The sequence below is a fragment of the Cibotium barometz genome, chromosome 63 (genome assembly GCF_041138505.1).
Source record: "Cibotium barometz isolate CiBa-2024 chromosome 63, ASM4113850v1, whole genome shotgun sequence".
Classification (NCBI taxonomy): domain Eukaryota; kingdom Viridiplantae; phylum Streptophyta; class Polypodiopsida; order Cyatheales; family Cibotiaceae; genus Cibotium; species Cibotium barometz.
The window spans coordinates 8,162,978-8,190,766 of NC_141108.1; the positions used below are offsets into that span (position 1 = coordinate 8,162,978).

At 44.6% G+C, this 27,789-nt stretch overlaps 1 protein-coding gene across 1 annotated transcript; it reads left to right on the forward strand.

The window, feature by feature from the left end:
• On the forward strand, positions 1–27,789 carry LOC147603629 (uncharacterized). The gene is made up of 8 exons (XM_086796094.1): positions 1–169; positions 292–376; positions 501–569; positions 737–849; positions 26,441–26,552; positions 26,663–26,806; positions 26,948–27,122; positions 27,279–27,789. The coding sequence occupies exons 1-8, from the start codon at positions 124–126 to the stop codon at positions 27,402–27,404; spliced, it is 870 nt and encodes a 289-aa protein (XP_086652220.1). The 5' UTR covers positions 1–123; the 3' UTR covers positions 27,405–27,789.

Below are 27,789 nucleotides of genomic sequence, written 5' to 3' on the forward strand. Positions count from 1 at the left end.
ATGCAGGAGCCACACTATATAAACACGAGTGCTTTAGAGTGCACTACACGAAACTCTGAATCATCTCAGGAACGGCGTTGAATAAGGTGCTTGCTAGAGGGAGTTGGAGCCGATCTTGTTCTAATGGACAGGCGAGCTTCCCATGCCGGTTCCTGGTACAGCAACGACGGTAGGGCTTCTCTCTCTGATAACAAGCTTTCCTTTTTATTTTCTGTCAAACACCCCCTCCCTCCTCTTCCAAAATTTTATGGGTTTTCAAGAAATTTGTTGCATCTTTTGCATCAAATCTAGCCGTTGAACTGGGCGAAGAATTGGACTCATGGCTTGAAGGCTGTGGCTTGCTCAAACAATCAAATGCCAGAGCAGTGATTGCACCGTATGATTTTTAACCATTATTTGATTCAACCTAATAATTTCAATAATGTAATTTGCTTGCTTTGAGTGGTTACAGGCCTTTCTTTTTCAAAAAATTTTTTTTTGGGGGTTTTGGCTGTGTGCAGACATGCTGGTTATAGTTATTCAGGGCGGTGTGCAGCTTATGCGTTTGCAAACATAGATCCTGAATGCATGTAAGACTTATCATACTTGCAATGCATGTGAAGAGCACATAAGTGTACATGATTTGATTGATACACAACATTGATAGTACTTTCACAATTCTGAAATTAGTTAAAGTTTTTTATGGGTTTCAAGAAGAAAACAGATCTTTGATCTTTTTACTTTTTTTTTTTGAAAGATCGCGAGTGTTTCTTCTTGGACCCTCACACCATTATTTCACACGCAAATGTGCACTCTCAAGGGCTTCAGTTTATAGAACTCCTTTGGGAGATCTGTCCATTGACCTTGAAAGTAAGTTGATACCTGACCTTGTAGCTGTTTAATTGTTAATAAAATAAATTCTAGAGTGTATTCCGTGTTACTTTCTTCAATATGAAAATGAGTATATAAAGTGTGCAAAATGAGTATATCGATTTTGGTCTTGTCTTGTAATAGCATGCGATGCATGATGGAGTTAATGGTTTGAAGCCTTGTTTGTCTCATAATTTTTGATAAGTTTTGAAAATAAGTCAGTATTTTCCAATGGTATAACCCTCAGGAAGAATATCTTATGCAACAAGTTAGAGATGTGGTGAGGCTATGTCAAGACGATACCACTTAGTTGAATCATGCCAAAACTACCTAGCTTTGTTGAAGTATCTAAGAGCCTTAGGATACTCGTGCCCTTCCTCATGTGCGCAACTCTATTAGTATTCTCTTAAAGCGGTTTCTTTAGACTTGCTTGGATGTTGAGAGATATGGTGCCATGGAACACAAGGAAGGTAGGGAGTGAGTGTAAGAGCAATCTACCACATGAGCAAGCTAGAGTTATCCCACATAAGCTAATAAAGCCGGTTTGAATACAACCCTAATACTTCAATTTTGAAGTTGCTTTAACTCAATTTTTGAATTATTGGAGATAACTCTAGCTTGCTCATGTGGGATAACTCTAGCTTGCTTATGTGGTAGTTTGCTCTTACACTCACTCCCTACCTTCCTTGTGCTCCATGGCACTATATCTCTGAACACCCTCCCTTGGTGCCATATTCTTAGGCTATTGCAGGGTGGTTGGATGTGAGGTTTATAACTCCAATATCCCCCCGGGTGCATGATTGCTACTCTCATGTTGAAAGGTTTGGTTACAACATGCCATCACCCCTCCTTAGTGCTAACATAGCTACTTAAAGTGGTAAGGTGTGGTGAAAAGAACAGAATGAGATGAGATGGGTGTCTACTCAAATGGTGATCCCTTTTACAACATGTAGGCTTGGGTAGTGAGGTTTGTTGATCTAGCTCGTAGAAGAGTCTATGACCGTGCGACTCGTTGTCACATGCACGTGAGTACTCGAGGGATTCATGGTTGTTGGCCATCCTAATCCTTGGCTTGTTTTGTGTACATTCTATTTGTTATGTATCTTGGAAAATCTGGTGCGTGTGGGTTGAGGACTCTCCCGAGCACATATAGATGCCTTAAGGGGGGGAGTCAGCCCATCTTTGACCCCTAGTGTGGTGTGAATGTGCAAATTTGGAATTTTTGGTTTTGTCTTAATTGTGTGCTTAATCAAAGTTTACTAGGTAAGTGCTCTGAGAAACACACATGACAATGGGTAACTCAATGGGCTGGCTAGTTTGGAGGTGATCCTTTTTGTCTACCTTCATGTATCACTGGCAGTCCTCCTCTCCCCTCCTAACAAATACCTCTATTGTGATAGTTGGAGCCTAGTTTATGCATACAGCCAAGCTAGAGCAACAGAGTGGGTCCACATGGAGCATAGGATTGGGGACGTTTGCTCACTAGGATAGACTGTGACTACTTGCCATCCAAGCCCTTGTCCTAAGTCTCATAGGGTGGAGGGCAGCTTAGAGAGATCTCACCCTACTAGACCCCTTTGATGCGGTTGGTCTCTTGGAACATTCATGGATTGAGCGGCCTGCAGTGCCGCTCTAGGTGAAAAGTCCTTCGTGAGGAGCTGTAGAGAGCCTCAGTGGGAGGCTCTATCGATACTCTCTTTCTCCAGGAGCATCACTTGTCAATTGGTCGTACCCGCAAATGCGAGAAGATTTTGCAGGGCAAGAGCCACTCCTCACTGGCCTTCGGCCCATCTTGGATCTAGGGCGGAGTATGTATCTCAATTAGTGAGTAGCTTCTTCTTGCGGTGGAGGACTTTGGCACCATAAGCCATGGAGGACACCATGGTTGATTATCAGACTTGGGGAGGACCAGGTGGGCTTCCTCAACATTTATGCCCCTACTCCATGGCAGGTTGAGTGGACTTTTGGAGCATGAATCGGCACGGCCTCCCTCAAGCTGATTTCTAGTGTATGGGAGGTGATCTTAATATGTTGGAGACCATAGAGGATAGACATGGTGGTAGCCAAGATACCATTTCTAGCATAGAGCTTGCGGATTGGGAGGAGCTTGTCTTCACCATTAGGGGATAGGACCCTTGGCATCTTTTGGAGTTTGCACATAGATAGTGGGAGTTTGAGATTCTCTAGATCCGACAAGAGGGGCCCCAACCTTGCCTAGCCTCCCTTTAGTGCCTAGAGGAGCGCACACCAGACATGCCTTGGATTGAGGCTTAGATGGCCACAATCCGCATTGAGATCCTTTCCATAGAGGAGAGGAGAGTGGAGTACAGTTTCCATGACCGCATGTCTTTCTGGACTCGGGCCGGAGATAGAAGCACAGAGGATCTCTTCGCGAGGATAGGCCCACATTGAGATTCTCTCCATAGTGGAAAGGAGAGTGGAGTATAGATGTAACTATTTGGCCCTTTGAGCTCTTTTCACATGATGGAACTCATGCCTGGACACTTGGATAGGTTGGACACATGGGAACATGGATCCTTCGGTTGGCATAGAAAAAAGCATGAGTCTTGGTCAAAAAGCAGGAAGAAGCAAAAAGTCAACCATGTTGACCAAAAGCTGAGGGCACCATTGGAAAGAGGACATTGAATTGGATCAAAAAGCTAAAAGCTACATTTCCAAAAAGCAGCTCTAGGGCTAAAAAGCAAGGCCCTGAAGCTATAAAAGCACAAATCAAGAACTTTGGCTATTATGAATATTTAAATGAGAAAAAGCAAAAGCAAGTAGATAAAGCGAAAGCAAAGCAAGGATCCCTTTTCAAGTATATAAAGAAGCTTGCACCCTCTTGGAGAATCATCAAAATTTTGGAGAGCCATCTGGGGAGACCCATCTTTGAAGGCTTGATCATCATCCTCATCATCAATAGCTTCCTCTCCACCCTCAGCCTTTGCCTTTTTTGCAAGCGCCACCTCTGTCGGCTGAGCCACCAGCGGCGCTACCCTCCCAAAGCCACTTGCCGCCGCGCCGCCGCCGCCGCCATTTTACTCTGCCTAGAGCCGCCTGTTTTGCCTATTTTCTACTGTTGCTGCCGCACTCTTCAGAGTGCTGCCACCGCCGCCTATCAGCACCCATTATTGCTTCTCTTTCTCTTAGTTGCGCGCCGCCCACCAGCAGTGCAGCCCAGCTAGCAGCACTAGCCACGCTAGTAGGAACCACCACCTGCTGCCCTTCTGTAGAACCTCCAGTACCGTCTGTGCTGCCATCAAGAAAATCACCGTTGCTCCACCTCTTGCCGCCTCTGCTCTGACCCAAGAGAAGAGCCAGCACCTTGAGCTGAATTCCTGCCCAGACCTATAGCTACCGTCTTGGAGTGTACCTGTTGGGAATTCTCTTTGTCCAGTTTTGGTGTAGAAACACTTGTGGGTATTTGTGAGCATCAGAGTTGATTCCAACATTGGATATCGGTACTAGCTCGCTTTAGAGACTCTTGTGGGTCCTCCTCGTGGTGAGCTCAACATTAGAGATCTTGTGTGTCACATGCACTCTGCACTATAGTGCATGGTGACAAACTGGCTCATCGTCATCAGTGCAACATTGTAACAGTATTAGTACCTTTTAGGATGATATTTGTCGTACGCCGTGACCCCATTGTAATCCCCAGTCCAAGATAAGTCAGGCACGAGCTACATAGGTCATTCTCAGCCTTAGTCAGTCAGTTAGTCCAAGTCCCTTAACCCACTTGAAGAGACGCATTCAGGCATGTAAAGTCAGTAGAAACCTTAGGGTTTGCATTAGAAAGCATTCTACATATTGCATATTATTCTTTCATTGCATCTAGACCATTGCAGAACCCCCAGATATCATCTAGTATTTATCATAATATTTACTAGGAATTTTTTTGGTAATTTTTCCATGATTTTTAGCATTTTATACATCTTTTATGCATTTATTGTGGACATGAGAAGTCAGCCAGCTCTGTAGCCAGCCTATTGGCTCCTTTGGTCCATATAAATAGATTAGCATCATATTCATTCATTCATTCATCATATTCAGCAGGAGAGCATTCAAGCGCTTGGCATCTTCAGCACAAGGAGCATAAGCGATTGCAGTTTCCAGCCATCATACCTCAGCGTTTTCCTCCTACAGCACTAGGCGCCTCAACGCATGAGCATTCAGCCCCCTGCAACAGCAAAACGCATCAGTTTCAACATTCAGCCAGCAGTCCACCTTGCGTTTTCTGCATCCATATAGTTTTCAGCATTCATCTACTCATCGTTTTGCTCTAGCCACTTGGTGAAGGTAAAACGCAGCATTCATACTCATTTACAGCATTTATACACAGTCTAGAACAGTCCCAAACAGCCCCTCTCTCAGCCTCAGCTTTGCATCCTTCCCTCATTCCATTGGGAACACTACATAGGCTCGAGATTGGACATCATTGGTGCTTCTACAATCATGTACAGTTTAGCCCAACTCTCGGTCTTCAGAGGTCTTGCGTTTGGCTTATCGTCAGTCACACTGTCAGTCTCTTCAAAGATAATAAAGCAAATACTATCTCGGTAACGGGATAGGGGGTCCTTCAGTGGGTAATTCGGGAACCCATACGGTGTACAGTTCTCATCTCTCTCTCTCTCTCAAATCTCTTAAAAGTTTGAAGTCTTAAAGTGGATTGCTAAACTTGCGAAACTCAGGATACAAAAGACGGTGTGAGCATTTGTGTGACAGGATCCTCCAATACGAATACTTCTGCTATATTGTGCCTCGACACTTACTTCAGCCCGACCTTGACATCAACACTCTTGTTTGATATTGTATTCATTTTACTGTATTGGTCTTGGCTTGGAAAAGCCCATGGATTGTTCTTGAAATAAATTCTTGAAAAGGAAGCGGGGCTTGTTCCCCGCCCAGTGTGGTGTACTGTGTAAAACCCCTATACCCATTTCTCTCTCTCCCTTCTCTCTCTCTCTCTCTATCTCTTGGACAGGTGGTTGAACCTGTCAATGCATGCTCTGTTGGGCTTACAATAGCAGCCGTTGACTGCAGTCCCATTCCCCAGATTTGATCCATGGCACACAAACAGGTTTTATCTAGGATAGGAGCATTCTGGATAACATCTTCATCTTTTGGGAGGCGACTGTCGCGGCCTGTTTATGCTAGCAAGACTTAGCGGTTCTCTTTTTGGATTACGAGAAAGCCTATGACAGGGTGGATTGGGGCTTTTTCGAGGGGACTATGTGTAGGATGGGGTTCCCTGTGTCACCAGGAGGTGAAACTTTTTGCAGTTGTTTTCCTTATTTACATTTCTTTATAAATATATATATTTTTCTTTTCTTTCTCTTTGGTTGCTGTTGTTTTCCCCCGGGATCTCTTGGAAGGGCTTGGGCCATTGCAATGTCAGAATGGGTCAGCCAGTGGGACTTTGGACCAGCGGTCGGCTAAGCCTGAGAACTGCATTGAAAGATAAATGACAGTGTCCAGGACATGGCCACTGAATAAGGGCATAGGCCGGTTTACACTAGTAAGTGGCCGCCACCGAAATGTGAATGTATCTTGAATTCTAAGCAAATTCTGAAGTGACCATAGTGGTCAAAGATGGTCAGGAGACCAGAAGGAATGCAGATGACAGCATCCCTAAAATCTAGGAAACTGCTATTTTGGGCAGTGTTGGAATTGAAAAGTGTTCGCGTCAGTTTGTGCGGAATGTCAAGGGGACCAAAAGCTGACAAAGGATTGTTGTGAGAATGTGAACCAGTCATCAGGAGATTTTTAGCTTGGAAGATTGCATGTGGAAAAGGCTTAAAAATGTGCCAAGTGTCAAATTTATGTGCATTTTCCACATTGAGAAGAGGGAAGCGTGGGAATTTGGGCTGAATGAGGCTCATTTGCAGCCATTATGGTGGATTGTTGCAGGTAAAGAGCTATTATGGTGCACTCCCTTGCCCTACAACTCATGTATTGAGGGTTGAGCTTGCTCCCCACAGCCTCTCTCTCTCTTTCTCTCTCTTGCAGACTATGGAAATGCTCTCATCAGATAAAATCAGGTACAGTTGTGTGAATTTCATGCTTATATGCAAAGGCTAGTCGCCTCCTTGAACAGGAACCGGTGTAGTTGGTTCCTACATCAAAGCATGGACGGAAGAGGATAATAACCTCTTCAATACAACGCTGTTTCAGCACTGTTTAGGTGCTGTTTTTGGGCTGTTATGTTGCCCGGTTGATGCCAAAATGCAGTAGGACTTTGTTAAAGTCTTCGAGGACAGTACAAGGGTTAATTTGGGCTGAAAACAGAGCTGAAAACAGGTCTGTGCAGAAAATTACAGCAAGCTGAATTGTGATGTTTTGAACTCCATTGGGTGGCCTGATGCCTATGGAAGTGAGCCTGTCAGTTGGGACTCATTCTGAGATGTTATGGAACAGTTTCAGTGCAGTTATGTTGGCAAATTTCTCCCAGAATTTGTAAAACTCAGCTGATGCAAGTAGAGTGCTTTGTTGCACTTGTGCTTTGTAATTTCCAACCTTTTAACAATAAAGAAATACCGCAAGGGGCGCCGGACTTCGGGGCCAATGTGTTGTTGAGCGAGGGAGCGAGGATTTTGTGATTGCGTGTCTGAGTAAGTCCAGGTTATTTGTGAATGAATTACCACTTTATGTGTCCATAGACCGGTTTTACGCTGCCACCTAGATCCGAGGTGTCTCCGCCCTCTACTTGGCCTCTCACAGTTAGGTCCTTATCAAAGGCGCTTGGGGTGAAAGGTTTCCACTTCCTTGTTTAGTATGCTAGGGATGTCCTCTTGTGCCTTTCCTCTTGTGGTAGAGGTGACGAGCAATTTTTTAAGCTTCCCAGGAGACCGGACTACAGGGCCTCAGGCTTCCTATCAGATCTCAAGAGGAGCTCCTTGATTCAGATTTCACAAATGACACAGTGGCCTACCTCTCCGAAGATGTGGAGAATCTCTAGAGGTTTGCGGATGCAGTTGAGATCTTTTGTTGGGCCTTAGGCATGCAGATCAAGTGGCACAAATCATGTGGATTTTGGTTTAGCTCATTCGCTACCTCGGCTTGGCGACCAGTTGAGTCCTTCTAGTGGATTCCAAGGGGTACCCCAGTTCATTACCTTGGCTACTACCAGGTCGGGATTGACATCACCTTAGAGCAATAGCTTGCCCCCCTTCCTGAGCATTCGGAAGAAGCTTCGTTACTAGAGCACGATAAGGCTCTCACTCGTCGTTGGTCGAGTAGTGGTGACGAACTAGGTCCTTCTCGCTCCATGTGGTACATCAACTCTTGCTAGGCCTTATCTAGGGTGTGTATTGGTCAAGTATAGCGGTTGATCCGCAACTTCCTTTGGGCAAGCAACGATGGCTGGCCAGCACAAGTCAAGGTGGCGTGGAGAGTTATCATTTAGCCTCGCCACAAAGGCGGCTTGGGCATTATTGATCCTTCTATGCAGAGCAGAGCCCTTCTGGGCAAGGTGATCATCAAAGGACTCCTCCTAGGTGGTGAGTCCTGGAAGGACTTTCTCATGGCTTGCATCTCTGCTCGCACTCTAGTTCTTGGTGGTACTTGGTCCATGGGAGGACTCCTCCCAGGTGGGTGGGTGGCTGGCATGGGCCAAGGTGGCGTGGAGAGTCATCAACAAGCCTCGCCACATAGGTGGCTTGGGCATTATTGATCCTTCTGGGGAAAGTAATCATCAGAGGACTTCTCCCAAGTGGTGAGTCTTGGAAGGACTTTCTCATGGCCTGCATCTCCGCTTGCACTCTAGTTCTTGGTGGTACTTGGTCCCCGAGCCCGAGATGGATCTACTTGGTGAGTTCTAGAAGGACTTTCTCATGGCCTACATCTTCGCTCGCACTCTAGTTCTTGGTGGTACTTGGTCCCTAAGCCTGAGATAGATCTTCATAGAGACGAGGACCCGTGGCCTTAGCTAGCCTTAGAGGACTGATTCGTGGCCAACCCCTTCCGAGCTCGAGACCACATTTGTTCTGCTCTTCACCAGTCTCCCCCAGCCCTAGATGAGGAGATACTTTGGCAGCCATTGATTTGGAAACCCCTTGATTGCCCTTCCTAGTGGCCATATGCTCCTCATGTCTCATGGGACGGCATTGAGCAAGGGAGAGTGGCTCACCTTTAGGTGGCTCCTCCTAGAGGCTTAGGAGAGGAGCCTAGATGGGATCCGAGGCAAAGACATGCTTACCCTCGACATCAATCCCTACATCCCTCCTGAGCGGGTCGCACCGGTCCAAAACGAACCTCCCCGTGAGTGGGTAGGAGTTTTTACCAGACATGATAATATGATATCCCGATGGTAGTCCATGGTGCAGATGGAGGCACCCTCATGACTGTCTCTTTAGGGCCATAGGGCAAATTGAGCCGACCCCCTACCCCCCCCCCCCCCCCCCCCCCCCCCCCCCGCCGGCCCTCTCCTCGACATAGGACCTCAGCAAACTGTAGTTTAAAGAGGGTTAGAGTGATTGACCACAAATGGTACGTCGACCCACTCCCACCCAAAGCGGCCACAGAGAGATTTTTGAGATTATGGTTATTGGAAGGCCGGCCATTGATGTGGGTACAGTGGGATCCTAGTGAGTGGCAGTGGCACAATCCCTTCGCCCCCAAGGATGCCCTCGAAATCACCTTCTTTGAGTACATAGCCCATTTGGGCCGCATGGTTCAGATGTCGGAGATTGATAGTACGCCAGCGGCGACAACAGTACACTGTCAGACTTAGGGCATCCCCATGCGTTTCCTCTGTGATTTTTTGGAATAGGTGGTGGGACAGCTTTCGGCCATGGAAGATTACTCTTTTCCTTTGGCATATAGCTCACAGGAGCTTGGTCGTGGGCACTGGGCTGGCAGTTAGAGGTCAGTCGGCTCTCTGTTCTAGGTGTGGACACCCTAAAGAGTCATGGCGGCATTACCTTTGGGATTGTCTCAAGGCACAACAGCTTTGGTTGCGGATCCTCCACATCTTCACCATGGACCAGGCACCAGCCCGCCCATCACGTGAGGGGCGGTAGTTTGGGCTTTCGAGACAGCATTGGCCCTAGCATATGAGGAGACAGGACAAGACCTCACCCTTCTTCTCTCTCACCACAGTATCATGATAGCCCTGCTATCAGCAGTCCCAGTAGGGAGGAGGCCCACATGCCCCTGTTAGGGTGGGAGATCATCAACAGTATAGCAACATGGCACATTTGGCGTGCTCGCTCTACAAGAGGCCATAGAGGGCACTACCACGGCACCCGTTGAGTCCATCGGGGGCATATGGACAGACATCATACACACTCTCCGTGGCTAGTGGGAGAAGCTTTAAGGTAGCTTTGAGCATATGCGGAAGCTCCAAGTGGCTTTTCTGCAGATTTGGAACATTGGTCCTTTCCTTGGGGTCAGAGACAGTGAGGTTACTTGGCTTTACAAGTCACGTGTGGCTAGCACATACTCCCCTCCCAAAAAATAAAATTTTAAAAAAATAATAAAAATAAAAAAATTGTATGAGATAGCCTTCCTTTGAGAGTGCCAGCTAGTGAGGAAGAGTCCCTGTGTGTTCTTTATTGTTTTCTTGTCTCCCATAATTGAGACTAGGTTATGTACTTGGCTGTTTTGGGAGGGGGAGGCTGAGGGATAGACAAAGGCTCTCATTCGTGCCTATGGCACTGCAAGGGGACAACAGTTCATTGTTCTCTTTGACATGGGCAGTTATTAGGATGTCATCTCGCCGCAGTTGGCAAACAAGATGAGCTATATCATGGTTCCTTATCATTTAGATATGGATAGGTTTACACCTGGTCTATGCACACACCTCTCTCATAAAGCTTAGCAGTTTGAGTTTGAGGTTCAGAGGGAAGCAATTCAGCGGGATTTCATTGTTTTCCCTCTTTTAGGATGTGACATGATCCTTGGGATCAAGTGGTTTAGACAGTATGCACCAATTCCTGATTCAAGATAGGACACTTTCACCATTGTTGAAGGTTTTCACCCGTAGTGGAGCAGAGGATGGTTGTCTTTTGTCTCAATACAACATCATGCTGCGAGATGTCTCCCACCCACTCTCCCACCCAGTAGACCTAAGGACCATTGCATAGAGTTGGTTCGTGGTTCAGAGTCTCCCAGCAAGTTCCCCTACTGCCTTTCTAAGGTATTGGAGAACGAGCTAGAGCAACAATTATCCTAGCTACTCTGGTGTGGATTTATCCGACCTTCTTTCTCCCCATTTGCCACTTCCATCCTATTTGTCCAAAAGAAGGATAAGACCGCACACTTATGTGTGGATTACAGGATGCTAAATAAGCTAACAATCAAGAATAGATTCACCATGCTTAGAATAGAGTACATCCTAGAACGACTCAATGGTGCAAAATTTTTCTCTAAGATAGATCTTAATAGTGGCCACCATCAGGTTTGGATCTTTGAGGCTGGCATTCCAAAAACCGTATTTAGGACCAAGGGCGGCCACTATGAATTTGTGGTGATGCCCTTTGGACTCACTGACGTACTAGCAACGTTCAACAAGATGATGTCTTTGGTTTTTCGGGATCTCATTGGCAAATGCGTCTTCATATTCCTAGATGACATCCTTATCTTCTCAGGGACTGCAAAGCAGCATAAGCGAGATGTGGCACAAGTTTTGCAACTCTTGCAAAACAATGAGTTGTTTATCAATGCCAAGAAGAGTGAGTTTGGAGTATTGGAAATCCATTACCTAGGATACATCATCAGGTATTGGCCTCGATCTTGAAAAGGTATAGGCCATTCTGAGTTGGGATATTCCCAAGACAGCCTAGGAAGTCCGCTCATTTGTGGGTCTTTGTTAGGCCTATAGCACGCACATGGACAAGTTTTCTGACCTTGCAGCACCTCTCACCAACTTGCTCAAGGGCATGAAGACTCGTTAGATGCTAAAGATCTCACCACATAAAGGTATAAAGAAGGCCCTGTTGTGTGTTACCACAATCAATCTCACTGCATGTAACATTAGTGGATATGATGTATCTTGGTTTAGGGGATTCATGGCAGATGAGGCGAGTGCAAATTGGATCGCTATCTAGAAGTTTTACTATCATGGTGAAGTATTTTTTATGAGTGTAAATGTTCTTTGTTTACTTGCGTTGCTTAGTTCAATCGACATATTTTAATGAACACCTATCTCTTTGACTCATTCAACAATGGAAGAGGCCCCGGTCTAGAAAGCCTTGAAATGAAAAACAATTTTCATGAAACAAAAAGTGTTCGAAGGAAAAGACCAGCCATGTCTAAACCAATTGTGGTCTTGGAAAATGATAGTAGTAGACCGAAATATGTGACAGTAGAGCATGCCATGAAAGGAAGCAGAGAATCACGAAGACATTGTTATTGAATCGAATTATTTGAATCATATTTAGGCTATATGAAAAACTGATCCACATAGCCTTATCACATGCTTTAGGAAGGTCGAAAAGACAGGTGCACGTTGTGGTGCTCTCATAAATCCAGCAGGGAGGTCTGGCAATGTTGGAGTGTCAGCCCCTTCTTTTTGGGAAAGGCAATCATATCCATGTGGTAATAGGGAAGGCTATATATGGTTCTTCATCACAAGCATTAGTAATGCATGGAATGTTGACATGGCCCTTGTGATTGGGCCACCAAGACCAACTCTAGGTGTTTGAGTGAGAATGAGATAGCAGAGTTAAATCAAAATGGTTTTGTTTTGATGAAATCATGAGCTAGGGGTGTGGTGGGTGCATTGCATGAGCGCACACCACCTTGACAAGGCCTACTTGTGTTGTACAGGCAAGATATAGGAATGGAAAAGTTGTTGGTTGGAGGACCAAGCTCACAAAAGATTTTATAGATAGGTTAGAGAAGGGAGGGGCTGAGGTTGTAAAAGAAGTGATTGTTATTTGCAATACGTCACATATTTTTCATGTTAGCACCAAGGGTTCTAGTTCAAAGGGCATCACATATTTTGTCAATTTTTAAGTTTCCTCGATGCTTGTGCAAAGACTTCAAGTTTGCGAGCGAGCAACCTATGTCCCTTGCAAACATTTATACTTTGTTTTCTTCTAGGTCCTAAACTTAGATGCTACAATTCATGATTTCATGCATCAGTAAGCGCTAGTGTTGCAGTTGTTTCAATATTTGTCAGGTCGCAAGTTTCATTCGGGCATTTGAACTACAAGGGAGTTTAAATTATGGCATTTGCAAAGCATTAGTTTGCAATTATGTACTTTGGCTGCGTTCAATTTTTTTTGTTTTGTAGAAAAGTAAATGGCTATGTGAACTATATATTATATTTTTGCATCTCAGTTGATAAATGTTGAAGGTCCAAACTCTTCATTTGCATGCCTCACTGGTATGTTGTCTAGATAGTGTCGTTCTTTCTTGCAAAATTTTGGGAAATGAATTGGTGGTTGCGTAAAATTAGTTTGTAATGATAATACTATTATCATTTTGTGACGAGTTTTGATTTAGGCATGAGAATTGTTCTTGTGATTTCAGTTTGATGACCTTTGTTTTTTTGCACTCTCTCGGTTTGTGGCTTTGCTCGTTTGTAGTTGCTCGTGAAATGGGCATCCTTATTGCTAGTATATGCAATGAAGAGGAACTTGTTTCCTTAGAGGAAGCACACGAAAATAATCATTGGATGCAGGCCATGCAAGATGAGTACGACTCAATCTTAAAAAATGACACTTTGTATTTGACAGATTTGCTTTATGAAAAAAAGGCCATTGGTACAAAGTGGGCTTTTAAGCTTAAGCATAAAGTTGATGGTAGCGTTGATCACTACAAAGGCAAGGCTTGTTGCAAAGGGTTATATGCTGAAGAGAAGGGCATAGATTATGATAAGACCTTTGCATCCACGTCTAGTATGACTACGATCAGGTATATTATTGCATTGGCAGCATATCATGGTTGAAATATACATCAGTTGGATATCAAGATTGCCTTCTTGAAAGGTGATTTGCACGAAGAGGTTTATGTATCTCAGCTCGTGGTTTTGTTGAGAAGAGACAAAAGTTTAAGGTATGGAGGTTAAGAAAAGCTTTATATGGTCTTAAGCAGGCTCCTAGAGCATGGTATGAGAAGATAAATGCATACTTGGTTGCAAGTGGTTTTTGCAATTGTCCAACTGAGAGTACTCTCTATGATTGTTTTTCAATCATCGTTTTATATGTCGATGACATGCTACACACAAGTCCTAATGAGGAGAAGATTTTAGTCTTCAAGGTTGGTCATTTGAGATGACAGGTCTCGTTGCATTATTATTTAGGTATACAATTTATGTACCGTGATGATGTGCGGTCAAAGTACATATGGAGACTACTTACACGGTTTGGTCTTAAAGATTGTAAGCCTGTTGCTACACCAGTAGAGACAGGTGCTAGGTTCAGTCTCTAGGATGCAGATGAACCATTTTATGCATGAATCTATTAGTAGGTTGTTGGGTTTTTGTTAAGCGAGTATTTTGATGCTTATAGGGCTCTCAGTCCCTTGGGCTATTCTATAAGAGGGAGTGATGTTCAGCTGCATGCTGTTAGTGACTCCGACTGGGTTGGATGTTATGACATGCGAGTGCCCAGTAGTGGCTTTTTCTTTCATCTTGGTGATTCATGTATATCTTGGCTTAACAAGAAGAAGTTGACGGTGGCCACTTCGAGCTATGAAGCTGAGTATAGGGCAGCTTTTACAGCGACTGTGGAGTGTGTATGGCTTAGACACCTTTTGGTAGATCTTGCTGTTGGAAAGTAATTCCCTACCTCCATCTTCTTTGACAGCCAGAGTGCATTAGCTGTTTGCGAGGAATCCAATGTTTCATGCTCGCACAAAGCATATTGAGGTGTATTATTATTATGTTAGGGAGAGGCTCATTGCAGGAGAGATTAGCCTAGCTTATGTTTATACACACGACAATGTGGCAGATATGTTCACGAAGGTTCTGTTACGTGACAAGTTCGAAGCTTTTCGCAAAGCTTTGGACTTATTGCCATTTGGGGATTGATTTGCCACATGATCCTTGTATATGTTCACATCATCACTAAGGGGGGATTTTGTAGCCATTTATATGGTAGTGATGTGTGGATGTAGCTGTTAATGCACTTTTTCTGTCCTTAGGAGGTTTTTTTTCCTCGAGCGTGTGTATCACTCATTCTCATCAATCTACTTTGAGTGTTGTGCTTGTCCTCCTTGCTTGCTGTAGGTGTGTGTTGCTACCTTTGTCTCCACTCCAAATTGGCTGGACTAGGGGCGGTAACCTCCCCCATTGGGGATCCAATGCAAGGGGTGTCCTTATCATTTGAGACAGGGAACGTACAGTGGGCCTACGCATAGAACCCCTTTGAGGTAGTAGAAGTGGCGGCTTGGCCCACTAAATTCTCTCACAGATTTTGCTAAAGTATCCTATTTGAATGAGAGTAGCAGGTTTCCATGGGAACCGTTACCTTGGGCTTTGTGCTAGTGGGGGATGCGCCCTACGTCTAGACCATCTTTGTGCTAGTGGGGGATGCGCCCTACGTCTAGACCATCTTTGTTGCGGGTCTGCCAATCTTTCTTTGGGGTCATGTTTTTTGTATGTTGCTGCTCTTGCACCTCCTGTGGGGAGAGGCACCTCCCACCCATGAGGGATTGGGGGTCGGGCGCGAGGCTCTAGTACTCTTGAGGACGATGCCTGGGGGAGACTTATGTTGGTTGTCTTGTGCCGGAGCAATGAAGAGGTGGTAATGTGCAACATGGTCCATCTGGTAGGAGACGGAACACTGGGCAATCATGAAAACTCGAGCCACTGCAAGAAGTGGGAGCGGTGAACTGCAGGATCGCGAGGTATGTAGGGAGTTTCTCTAGTGAGGTGGTGAGCTTGAAGGATAGGGAGTCCTTTTGCTTGGGCGAAACTGCCTTGCAGGGAACTCGCTTGGGGGACTAGGGCCTTTGACACACTTTAATACCATCAAACATTAAACATTGGCCAAATCCACTCAACCACAATCCACATTTCACTTTGCATAAAGCATAATAATCCACATAATGCTGAAGATAAACTTACACAAGTGACATGGCATTGGGACTGGAACGACCTCCCCTTTGGATATCTTTATTACCAAGGAATATTTCAAGTGTATAAGCTTTGGGGGCTCACCCATTTACTAGGGTTGTTGCCAGATTATCCACGTACAACATGATATCAACTTAACTATAAATCCTGGCCAACAATCAAGTGCAGGGATTTATTTTTCCCAGCAGGCACATAGGCCAACATTTGCAAATGTTGTGCTGTGAAAGAATGCCAAATAATAACCAAGATAGAAAATCCCCCACATACCCGAGAGAATGGTACAACCAGTACACAAGTATAGCCAGTACAATAGTTCCGTACACCAGTACACAAGGTACAGTCGGGATGCAAGTGTACAGGTGATGGTGAAGTTAGCAGCAGCAGCAGTATGATCAGTACGGAATGTGCGGATGAAGGTACTTGCAGCGGTGCAGGAGTACGGACAGACAATGTAGCCGTGGATATTAATGCATAGGTTATAACTATGATGGTGAGATCTCATGCGGGTATCAGCATACATGTGAGGTGCAGGAGGTGGTGGAGATGGCAGAACAACCCCTTCATGGTGATGAGAAGAAGAAAAACGTGAGCCTTTTTGACATTTGTTATTATTGAGCCTTAGCCATGCATAACAATATTGGTCAAGTGTCAAAGGTGAATCTAACACTGTAGGGTGTCCATTCATAAAGCCCACTAGTTGAGCCATGCCCACAATTACCTGTTTGGTCATGCCCAAATGTCACAAAGCCCATATACATTAAATGAATGTGCGATCTTTTACTCGCACGAGGTGCTTTTATTTTGGCCACGGTCCACCATTAATGAGAGAGTGAACACCTTTAAAAATACAGGGTGCCCAATTGTGACTGTGAACAACTTTGTAAGAGCGTGTTTCCACACTAAATCGTTCCCCAAATACTCAGGGGCTTGCCAGGCCTATTTCCCACGCGAGAACTGGGTTCAAATGACCATTTACGTCCAAGGAATTGTTTCGGGCCCCTTGACCAAGTTCTGGGCGCATCCTTTGTACTGGATAACCCCCATCCCCGAAGCTTGTACACCAATAATATTTGGGCATCCTGGAATCCACAAAAGCCCTTCCACACTGGGAAATGTCTAGGTTGGTGACAATTGCTGTTGCTATCCATGGGGGCTTAAGAACCTGATCGATGGAGCGCTGTCAGGGAAGATGGAATGGCTATCCATGGAGGCTCAAGAACCTGATCGATGGAGCGCTGTCAGGGAAGATGGAATGGCTGCCAAGGAGTCCTCCCAAGGGGAAAGACCAGAGTTGCACTTGCAGCTACAATGTCAAGAACATACGCTAATTGGGGAGCATTGTGAAGTGGGACAAGAAACAGAGGGTAAAACAATAAAAAATATGGGAGGAAAAAACAAGCAAGAAAAGGGAGGACGGAAAAAAATAGCAAATGAAGAAATTAGATGTGGGAGAAGGGGATGCGCAGGGTAGGAAAGGGTTTTCAGAGAGAAAAGCCTTAAATGCTTTAAATAAAGCTTTTACATTTGGATCGGTGTTGGTGATTAAATGGTTGAATGCAACGCATGTGGGGACTGCATAGGAGCATTTTTGAATCAACAAAATCGTGCCGTTGCCTTTGAGAGAAGAAGGCTGCAAGCTGGAGAGGTTTCATCAGAAGTTTATGAGAATTGTTGGGTTTAATACATGCCCTGAATATTTGGAAACCGACATCTGGTGCGGGCTGAATTCATAGTCAAAATTGATCAGCAGAGTTCGAGGTAATTTCTCACACAATCGAAGCCATCAGAGAAATAGATGAGACGGGAAAACGTCTTCGTTTCAAGTACTTTATACCCTTGAAACTCAGCCATCCGTTGGGGGTCAGAGAAATAGATGAGACAGGCAAATGTTTTCATTTGAAGTGTTTTATACCCTTGAAACTCAGCCATCCATAGGGGGCTGAATTCACAGTCAAAACTCATTATCAGAGCTTGAAGTACTTCCCTGCACACCAGATGAGATGGGCAAATGTCTTGCCCATGTTTCTTTTCGGGTATGGCTGCTCTTTCCAAAAGAGACCACATTCTCTTTCTGATATCCTATGATTTTGCCCCTGTATGGAAGCCATACCACAAGGAAGTGATCATCCTTCTCTCTATGTAGGATGCTGTGAAATTTCAGCTACCGTGCAGGACACAGAGACCTATGCCATCTTTAGAGATGTATAGGAGTATGTTAGGGAGTGTCTGGTCTGTCAAAAGGTCAATTATGGCACGTATTAGGCACGGGACTTGCTTCAGCTGTTGCGCATTCCCATGCGACCTTGAGAGCGTCGTATGGACTTCATCATGAACTCACCAAAAAGTCCCCATGGGAATGGTCCTGGGCATTCCGAAAGGCTATAGAAGCATACATGGTATGGATTTTCCTACTTCAAGTGCCCAACCTCCATGCGCTGTCCAAGTCTATTGTGGGACAGAGATACTTGCATGTGAGAATGCTTTCGAGGGTTGGGCAGCAAGCTTGAGCTCTTGTCTGTGTCCATTCTCAGACGGATGGAAAGAGCAAGAGTGCAAATTCAACCATACAGAGAAAAATTCAGTCTGGGAAAAGTATCTTCTGCTGTTGGAGTTCTCAGTTTGCATATAACAATACTGTGCATTTGTCTACTGGAAGAGGGTGTATATTTATCTTTGGGAAATGAAGCTGTCACCCCAGGACCAAGGATAGCATCTTCACCATGGATGAGCATATGCATGAGATTGAGACTGCATTTTCTCATGTGTGGGATGCGTTACAGAGGTCACAGGAAAATAACAAGAAGTCTTTTGACAAGCATAGACAATAGATGGATGTGATAGAGGGTGATTGCCCTCCTAAAGCTTGAAAAATTCAGGCTATGTAAGCAAGGTAGTAAGGAGGCAGCAAACCAAAGGGTGCATTACGTTTTCATGCACTCTTTGAGGTCTCTTTCTTTTGGACCTCTGGTTCTAGGTCATTAACCTTTTAGGGCCTACTGTAACCTGTGGGGCTTGCACCTCTGGTGCTTTTGTTCCTTGCTTCAATTTTTCTACTTATTGGCAGTCTTGTCTTCATTTGGAGCCTTATGATGGCATTAAGGGGGACTATGAATAAGTCCTCGTATGCTTAACAAGTTACACCTCATTGAAATGGTAACATCAGATGCACGGGAGCGGTTGTCACTTTGTTGGGATAACCTTGTAAGCATGGTCAAATCTACACTTGTAGCATGTGCCTCCATAGGGCCTTCTTAAAGCTTGAAAAAGCGAGGCTATGGATGTGAAAGAGGGTGATTGGGCCCTCTTAAAGCTTGAAAAAGCCAGGCTATGTAAACAAGGTAGTAAGGAGGCAGCATACTAAAGCTGTCTCACAGGGTTTATAGACCATCAAAAGATTAAAGAGGTAGTACATGTTTATTGGAGGATTCACAATGCGTTTCATGTGAGCCTCCTCATAAGGAACAGTCAAGAGTCATAGGACCATATCACTAGGGATCCACCAGAGGTAAAAAGAGGACTTGGAGGAGATACTTTTCCAAAAGGATAAATGAAGTCAGCTGATCAATGATACAAAGTGGATGACCCTGGATTATTTTGTTGACTATCCTTATCTATTGCAAGTCTATGAGGAGGCTTTCTAGGTGAGGTCAGCCTCTTAGAAGGGGGTCATTAGTGCGGACCCACAAATATGGGCATGTAGGTAATTTCTTACTAATACACGTTGGATATTTTGATATATGTAATTGGCATGGTGTGTTGGAGACTCCATGCCAATTAAAAGTACTGGGTGTGAAATTTTTATGCATGAGGGCCTTGATGGAGAAAAATTAGAAGAAATTCTTATGACAAACATCTGTTGGGGTAATGGCATTATGCCCACCCTTATAGTGTGTACAAGCCCATAAGTTATAGTACATAGTACACTTAGTACTTTTAATGTACTAAGTGCACTATGTGTACTAGTGCAATATACATGTGTGATAGGGGAGTCACACACTCATTCCCATGAGTTGACTTATCCCCACAACTCTCTCTCTCTCTCTCTCTCTCTCTCCCTTGTTCTCTCTGTGTATGTCTCCCACATGAATTACTCTAACCCTAATTCATTCTCCCACACAACTGGTATCAGAGCCTGAACTTCCAACTGGTGGTGTCGAATTTGCTGTAGAGATTGGTGGTGTCGAATTTGCTGTAGAGGAGAAGAAGGCGCAGGCAGCCAGATAGCGCTACCTCATTCCCTGGCGCCGGTTTAAAGAAGGCGCAGGCAGCCAGATAGCGCTACCTCATTCCCTCTCCTCATTAGTCTACAGCGCTCGTGTGTTGGGCGCAGCCTGTGTGTAAAGAGGCCAGAAGCGACCAGATACAAGCAGGCAGCGCAGCAGGTAGCCTACGCTGCCCAACAGGCAGCAGCCACGCTGCTCAGCTATTCAGGCGCAGCCAGGCGCCTACAGCAGCCAGGCGTCGAGTGTGGAGCGAGCGCTAGGCGAAGGTAGGCTGACACGTAGGCTGACTGCTGGGCGTGAGCGAAGGCGAGCGTTGGGCATTCAGGCGTGGAAACAGTCAGCAGCAGCCGAGCGAACACGTGTGCTACACACTAGACGGCGCCTTAGAGAAGGTGACGTCAACAGCACATTCTACGAGCATCTGCAATCAGCAACGAGCACCTGCAATCAAACATCACCAGCAGCAGCATCATCTATACAGCAGCACCAAATTCATCACCCCCCTTTCCTGCAACAAAAAATCAGAAATTCAGCCTGCAAATCTCAGAGAAATTCAAAAATTAAGAGGTATTTGCCTTCAATTTTGGGAATTTCTTATCAATTCAATCAATTGAGCAGGTACAGGTGCCGAATTGCTCAAATTTTGAGCGAAATTGGCAAAATTGGGTGACATTGGTCACAATCAAGATCAATTTGCAGGAAATTGGATGTCGAAATTTGGGGCTTTTGATGTAATTGTGCAATTAAGCACTCATACATGCTGTATGATGTGAAAAATCGCACATTTGGGTAAAATTGCAGTGCAAATCAAGGGGCTTTTGTGCCGATTGTATTGATTTGCAAAATTTGCAGCAAATTGCAGTGCAAATCAAGTGGCTTTTGTGCCGATTGGATTGATTTGCATGCAGGCAATCGCATTTGATGCTGTGGATAATGTGTTGATACCTTACAAGCACTCAATGTGCCTGTAAATCAAGGGGCTTTCATGTATTGGATGTATACGTGGCAAGGGGGAAGCATCGTGAACACTCTGGATGCCTTCATGTGCGTCAATGTACCATGTATGATCAGAAATTGATCTTAAATCAAGGGGCTTTTCAAGATTTTATGCTTGTTAAGCTTGGCAAAGCAGCAGGCAAGACATTTATGCCTTGAATCCTTAAAAAATCAGCTTGCAGTCAAGGGGCTTTTGCCCAATTTCTGTTCGGGACTGTTGTATGCAGTGTTCGGGACTGTAAAAGTCTGATTTTCACTCATTTGGACAGCCAGGAGAGCATTTATTGCTACTGTACCTGTTGGTACAGATTTGGCACAGCTTTGTGCAAGTTTTGGCATGGCTGTACACTGATTTGAGTGAGGAAAAGGTTCAATTTCAGCTGCTGTACTTGCCGGTACAGGTTTGGTACATCATTGGTGAGCACTTGGTACTGTTCTACAGTACTTTGGAAGGGCAACAGAGCACATTTAAGGTGCTGTCCAAAATCTGCAGCAACCAGATTTTGTTGATTTCATCACATAAAGTGGGAGAAAAGTTGCATTTGTGCTTCCGCAGTGGGAGATAAAGCTTGGGAGAACAACTGTGAGCACTTTGTGTGCTTTTAGTGCAGTGTTTGCACATTTTGCAGGGAGTCAGGCATTATCAGGTTGCATATTGCTATGGCAACCACAGGTGAGAGCTCTTCATTGCTTCACATCAAGAAGCTTGAAGGCTCACATAACTATGATATTTGGCAAACCCAGTGCTATAATGTGTTGCTCCAGAAAAAGCAGCACAAGCCTATCAAAGAAAGGGGTGTAATGCCCGCTTCTCTTACTGCTGAAGAGTGGGAAGATATGGATGAGCTGGCAAGATCTACTATCATGTTGTCTGTGTCAGACTCATTACTTTTCAGCATTCGTGAAGAGAAGACAGCTTGGGGAATGTGGCAGAGATTGCAGGACTTGTATGCCCAACAAAGTGCCTCAAGCAAAGTGTATTGGTTGAAGAAACTCATAGGTCTTCAGATGAAGGAAGGGGCGTCTATGACAGCCCATCTAAATGAGTTTAATGGTATTGTCAGCCAGGTCATTAATCAAAGGTTGGCAATGGACGATGAGTTCAAAGCCACTTTTCTGTTATGCACTTTGCCAGAGAGTTGGGACACATTCAGGACAGCCACTAGCAATTCGCATGCTATGCTGTCATATGCAGATGTTGAGGGTGCTCTTCTTCAAGAAGAGATGAACAGGAAAAACAACTCTGTTGAAAAGTCCAATGCAATGAATGCACGTGGGAGATCCCAACAAAGGGGAAAAAGCCAAGAACGGGGAAGGAGCAAGTCTCGCTCCAAAAAGGATTTGGAATGCCATTATTGTGGCAAGAAGGGACACATTAAAAAGCAATGCTACAAATGGAAAAATGATCAAAAGGAAAAGGGAAAAGGCAAAGACAAAGAGAAAGATGAAGCCAAAGATGTAAAGCCAAAGGGCAAAAGTGGAGTCAAGATTGAAGAAATCAATGTGTCACATGCAGGTGGCAGTGAGGATGAGGTCCTATTTACGTCTTCACTTGATGCCCATTCACTTCTTACAGGTGGTCATGGTATGCACTCATGGATCATTGATTCAGGTGCCTCCTTTCATGTCACAGGTTGCAGAGACTTGTTTGTCAGGTATACTGCTGGCAATGAAGGAGTGGTTTATTTGGGTGATAACCATGCATGCAAGATTCTTGGCAGAGGTGATGTGAGGCTTGTGTTTTCAGATGGCTCACAGCTTATGCTCCATGATGTCAGGCATGTGCCTAAGATCAAGAAGAACCTGCTTTCTACTGGACAGCTTGATGATGCTGATTATGTTACCACATTTGGTTGTGGAAAGTGGAAGATTAGTAAGGGCTCACTGGTTGTTGCCAGAGGCTCTAAGGTGGACACTCTTTACTTTATGCATGCAGGTGTTTGTCACCATGCTAATGTAAATGCAACCGAGCTGCCGGAAATCTCTATGTGGCATAGCCGGTTGGGACACATGAGTGTCAAAGGAATGGAGCAATTGTCTCATTTGGGTTACTTGCCTTCTCTAAAGTTTTCAAGTTTTCAGTTTTGTGAGCATTGTATATATGGTAGGCAACTACAGTGCCCCCACAAGAAAGCTCTTGGACAGAAAGATACTCAGTTAGAGCTTGTGCATACAGATGTATGTGAGATGCCTCAGCTTTCTTTGGGAGGGGCAAAATACTTTGTGTCTTTTATTAATGATGCCACATGCAAGGTGTGGGTCTATCCTCTTCGTTTGAAGAGTGATACATTCTCAGTGTTTCAGAAGTTTGTTGCTCATGTTGAGAATCAAACTGGCAAAACACTGAAGGCTTTGCGTTCCGACAATGGTGGAGAGTATATGTCCAAACAGTTTCAGGACTTTTGTGATGCTAAAGGCATCAAGAGGGAGCTCTCTACTCCCTATGATCCTCCACAAAACGGGACAGCAGAGAGGATGAACAGGACCATTCAGGAGAAGGTCCGTTCTATGTTGTCACATGCTGCATTACCTCATGGTTTTTGGGCTGAAGCTGTTATGACAGCCGTTCACCTTATAAACAGGTCACCTAACACGAGGCTTGGTGGGAAAGTGCCAGAAGAAGTATGGACAGGGAAGCCTCCGTCATACAAGCACTTGAGAGTGTTTGGTTGCGTTGCGTACGTTTGGTTGCGTTGCGTACGTGCACATACGCAGGAAAATGCGCACCAAACTTGATCCTAAGTCTCACAAATGCATATTCCTAGGATATGGTGACAGAGGTGAAATGGGGTATAGACTTTGGGATCCCGTGAATAGAAAGATTATACGCAGCAATGATGTCATTTTTGATGAAACATGCATGTATAAGGAGCCTGCAAGGCAACAGGAGCCTGGCAGAGTCATCTTTGATGATGATGGACATCATGGACAACAACAAAGGGCTGTAAATCAGCCATTACAGCAGCAAAACCAGCCCTTAAATGGTGCTGAAAATGGTCCAAATGGACAGCCAGAGATGGCAGAAGATATCCCTATGGATATACTACAGTTAGAAGAAATACCGGGCATGATATTTCAGCCTTATGGCATGGAACAGGAGCCACCAATGGGTGATATGCAGGCTGGACAGCAACCTGCAAATGATGGTCATTGGGTACGGAGGTCCACTAGACCCTCGAGAGCCCCTGACAGGTTTGTTCCAGGGGTTGACTACTTGATGCTCACTGACTGTGGGGAGCCCTCATGTTATAAGGAGGCTTTACAGAGGGCAGACAAGACTCTTTGGGAGCGTGCCATGAAGTCAGAGATGGATTCTCTGCACAAAAATGGAACATGGAAGTTGGTGCATTTGCCTGCAGGCAAGAAGGTTTTGCCATGCAAATGGGTTTACAGGCTCAAAGTTGCACCAGATGCAAAGCCAAGATACAAAGCCAGGTTAGTGGCTAAGGGCTTCAAGCAAGAATATGGTGTGGACTTTGATGAGATCTTCTCTCCAGTGGTCAAAATGACCACACTTAGAGCTGTATTAGCTTTGGTTGCACATGATGATCTGGACTTGATTCAGATGGATGTGAAGACTGCTTTTCTTCATGGTGATCTCCATGAGGAGATATATATGCAACAGCCAGAGGGTTATGCAGTGAATGGAAAGGAGAAGCTTGTATGCAAGCTGAAAAAGAGTCTTTATGGGCTCAAACAGGCACCAAGGGAATGGTATCATAAATTTGATACATTCATGAAATCCCAGAAATTCAGGAGAAGTGACATAGATCACTGCTTATACACCAAGAAAGCTTTGGATGGCAGTCTATTGATCCTCATCTTGTATGTTGATGATATGTTGATTGCCGGGAAATCTCGTAAGGAGATGGATACCTTGAAGCAGAGGCTGCATCAAACCTTTGATATGAAGGATTTAGGTGATGCAAATCACATTTTGGGTATGCGGATACTTCGGGACAGAAATCAGCATGTGTTGTATTTGTCTCAGAAGGAATACATTGGCAAAGTTTTGCAGAGGTTCAATATGGACGGGGGGAAGAAGACTAGTACTCCTTTGCCTCCATATGTGAAACTCAGTGCTATGGACAGCCCACAGTCAGATAGTGGCAGGGCTGATATGGCCAAGATTCCGTATGCTTCAGCTTGTGGCAGTCTCATGTGTGCCATGGCTGCTACTAGGCCGGACATTGCATTTGCAGTGGGAGTGGTTTCTAGATACATGGCCAACCCTAGCAAGAAGCATTGGGAAGCAGTGAAAGGTGTCATGAGATACCTGAAGGGCACACAGGATATGTGCATATGTTTTGGCAAACAGGATGCATTAGTGCATGGTTACACGGATTCGGATTATGCCGGTCATCCAGATAACCGGAAGTCTACTACCGGTTATGTGTTTACATTCACAGGAGGTGCTGTGTCATGGATATCTAGGATGCAGAAGCGCACTGTCTTATCTATTACAGAGGCCGAGTATATTGCAGCCACAGAGGCTTGCAAGGAGGCATTATGGCTATCTCGGTTAGTGGTTGATTTGGGTTATACAGGGGATATTCCATTGTTGCATTGTGACAGTCAGAGTGCCATCCAGTTGGCAAAGAACCCTGTCTTTCATGCAAAGACGAAGCATGTGGATGTGAAGTATCACTTCATCAGAGAGGTGATAGAGAACAAGCAAATTCAGCTTGTTAAGATTCATACGGATGACAACCCGGCTGATCTGTTGACAAAGAGTTTGCCTCCGGAGCGATTTGCTCATTGCAGACACTTGATGGGCATTGGATGAGGCCAGTTTCAGCCTTGATATGGCCTTGTATATTATCATGTACATGCTGATTTTTCTTTTCCTTTACTTAAGGGCACTTTGCCTTTAAGTGGGAGGTTGTTGGGGTAAAGGCATTATGCCCACCCTTATAGTGTGTACAAGCCCATAAGTTATAGTACATAGTACACTTAGTACTTTTAATGTACTAAGTGCACTATGTGTACTAGTGCAATATACATGTGTGATAGGGGAGTCACACACTCATTCCCATGAGTTGACTTATCCCCACAACTCTCTCTCTCTCTCTCTCCCTTGTTCTCTCTGTGTATGTCTCCCACATGAATTACTCTAACCCTAATTCATTCTCCCACACAACATCGAGTTTAAATAAGATTTTGAATGTCAGTGACTCTTGGAATAGAAGGTCCACACATCCTCATTTTATTATGTTTCTTTTTAATTTTAAACGACTTTTACGTTTGTGTGCTGAAAAAAATTGTTCTAAGCAAATTAATTGATTGTGAAAAAAGACCTTGTTTTCTGTAAAAGAATTTGGGAATTTTTAAAAATCTAGTTGGTCTGTAGTCTATAGTGAGCTGAAAAGGACTGGAAAGTTTGAAGACATGACCATAAGTGTGGATGAAGCGGAGCACAGCATGGAGATGCATTTGCCTTACCTTGCAAAGATTTTCAAGGGGTAAAAATGAAGCAACTTTTCCGCAAAATCTGGAAAGGCATTCTTTGAGCCATTTTGTTTTATATCAAGGTGTCCTGTCTTGAAGAGCAATATGATTGATATTGGTCCAGGCGGTCAGTGAAAATTGTTCCGATCCTTGTGGGCGCCCTTTCATCTGAGAATGAAGCGGCATATGGCAAGGTGCTTGCAAAATATCTTGATGATCCGGCCAACTTCTTCTCAGTGTCGTCAGACTTCTGTCACTGGGGACTCAGGTATGTACTTTGTATTTGTTAATATGGTCACCTCCACCTCCACCTCCACCTCCTACCTCACCCGCCCCCCTCACTCTAATTACCTTGTAGCCATCCCATATTTTCTTGACATTTATGAACACTTCTTGACTACTCATGTAGATTCGACTATATTCGTTATGATGAAAAGCAAGGCCCCATCTACAAATACATTGAAATTCTTGATCGTAGTGGTATGCAAGCCATTGAGTCGGGCAATCCTGAAGCCTTCAAAGTGTACCTTTCGGAGTGCAAAAACACGATATGTGGGCGCCACCCCATTGCGGTCTTTATGCATGTAGACTACCAGACTACCTTTCCTTGTGTACAAGCTTGAAAATGTTTTTAATTCAAGTGAAGGACCTGTATAGTAGCCTTTCAACATCTCTATTCCATGTTTGTGTCTTCTAATGCTGTGTACTTATTTTGCATGATTTGAGCATGAGTTTTGTAGATGAAAAAAAACTGCTCAACTCCGGTGAAAATCAAGTTCCTGCAATACGAGCAATCCAATCAGTGCATGAGTAAGCGAGAGAGTAGCGTCAGCTATGCCTCTGCTGTGGCTGTTGTCGACGAATGAAGATTGAGTGGTAGCAATGGGCTGCGGCTCATTCAAGCCTGAAATAAAAGGCCGCCATACTAGCGGCAATATTCTGGGGGGAGAAGATTTAGATCCCACTTGGAATGCTCTTTGCCCATCCAGAGTGGTGAGCGAACCTTGTAAGTGGTTGTACAGGATTTTACCATGCCATTGATCTGCAACACGCCTGATGAATTATTACAAAAAGAAAAAAGTAATAGTAAGTCAGGATTGGTAATAAGTTAATTTGAACAAATTCAGACAAATGCTGCCCACCCCCCTTGCAACTGTTTCTAACAGCATTAAAAGGGCTGGTAGCCTGTTCCCTTGTATGGTTCTCATTCTTGCTTGAACCATCATCTATTCCAGTTCTTTTTTTGCAGCA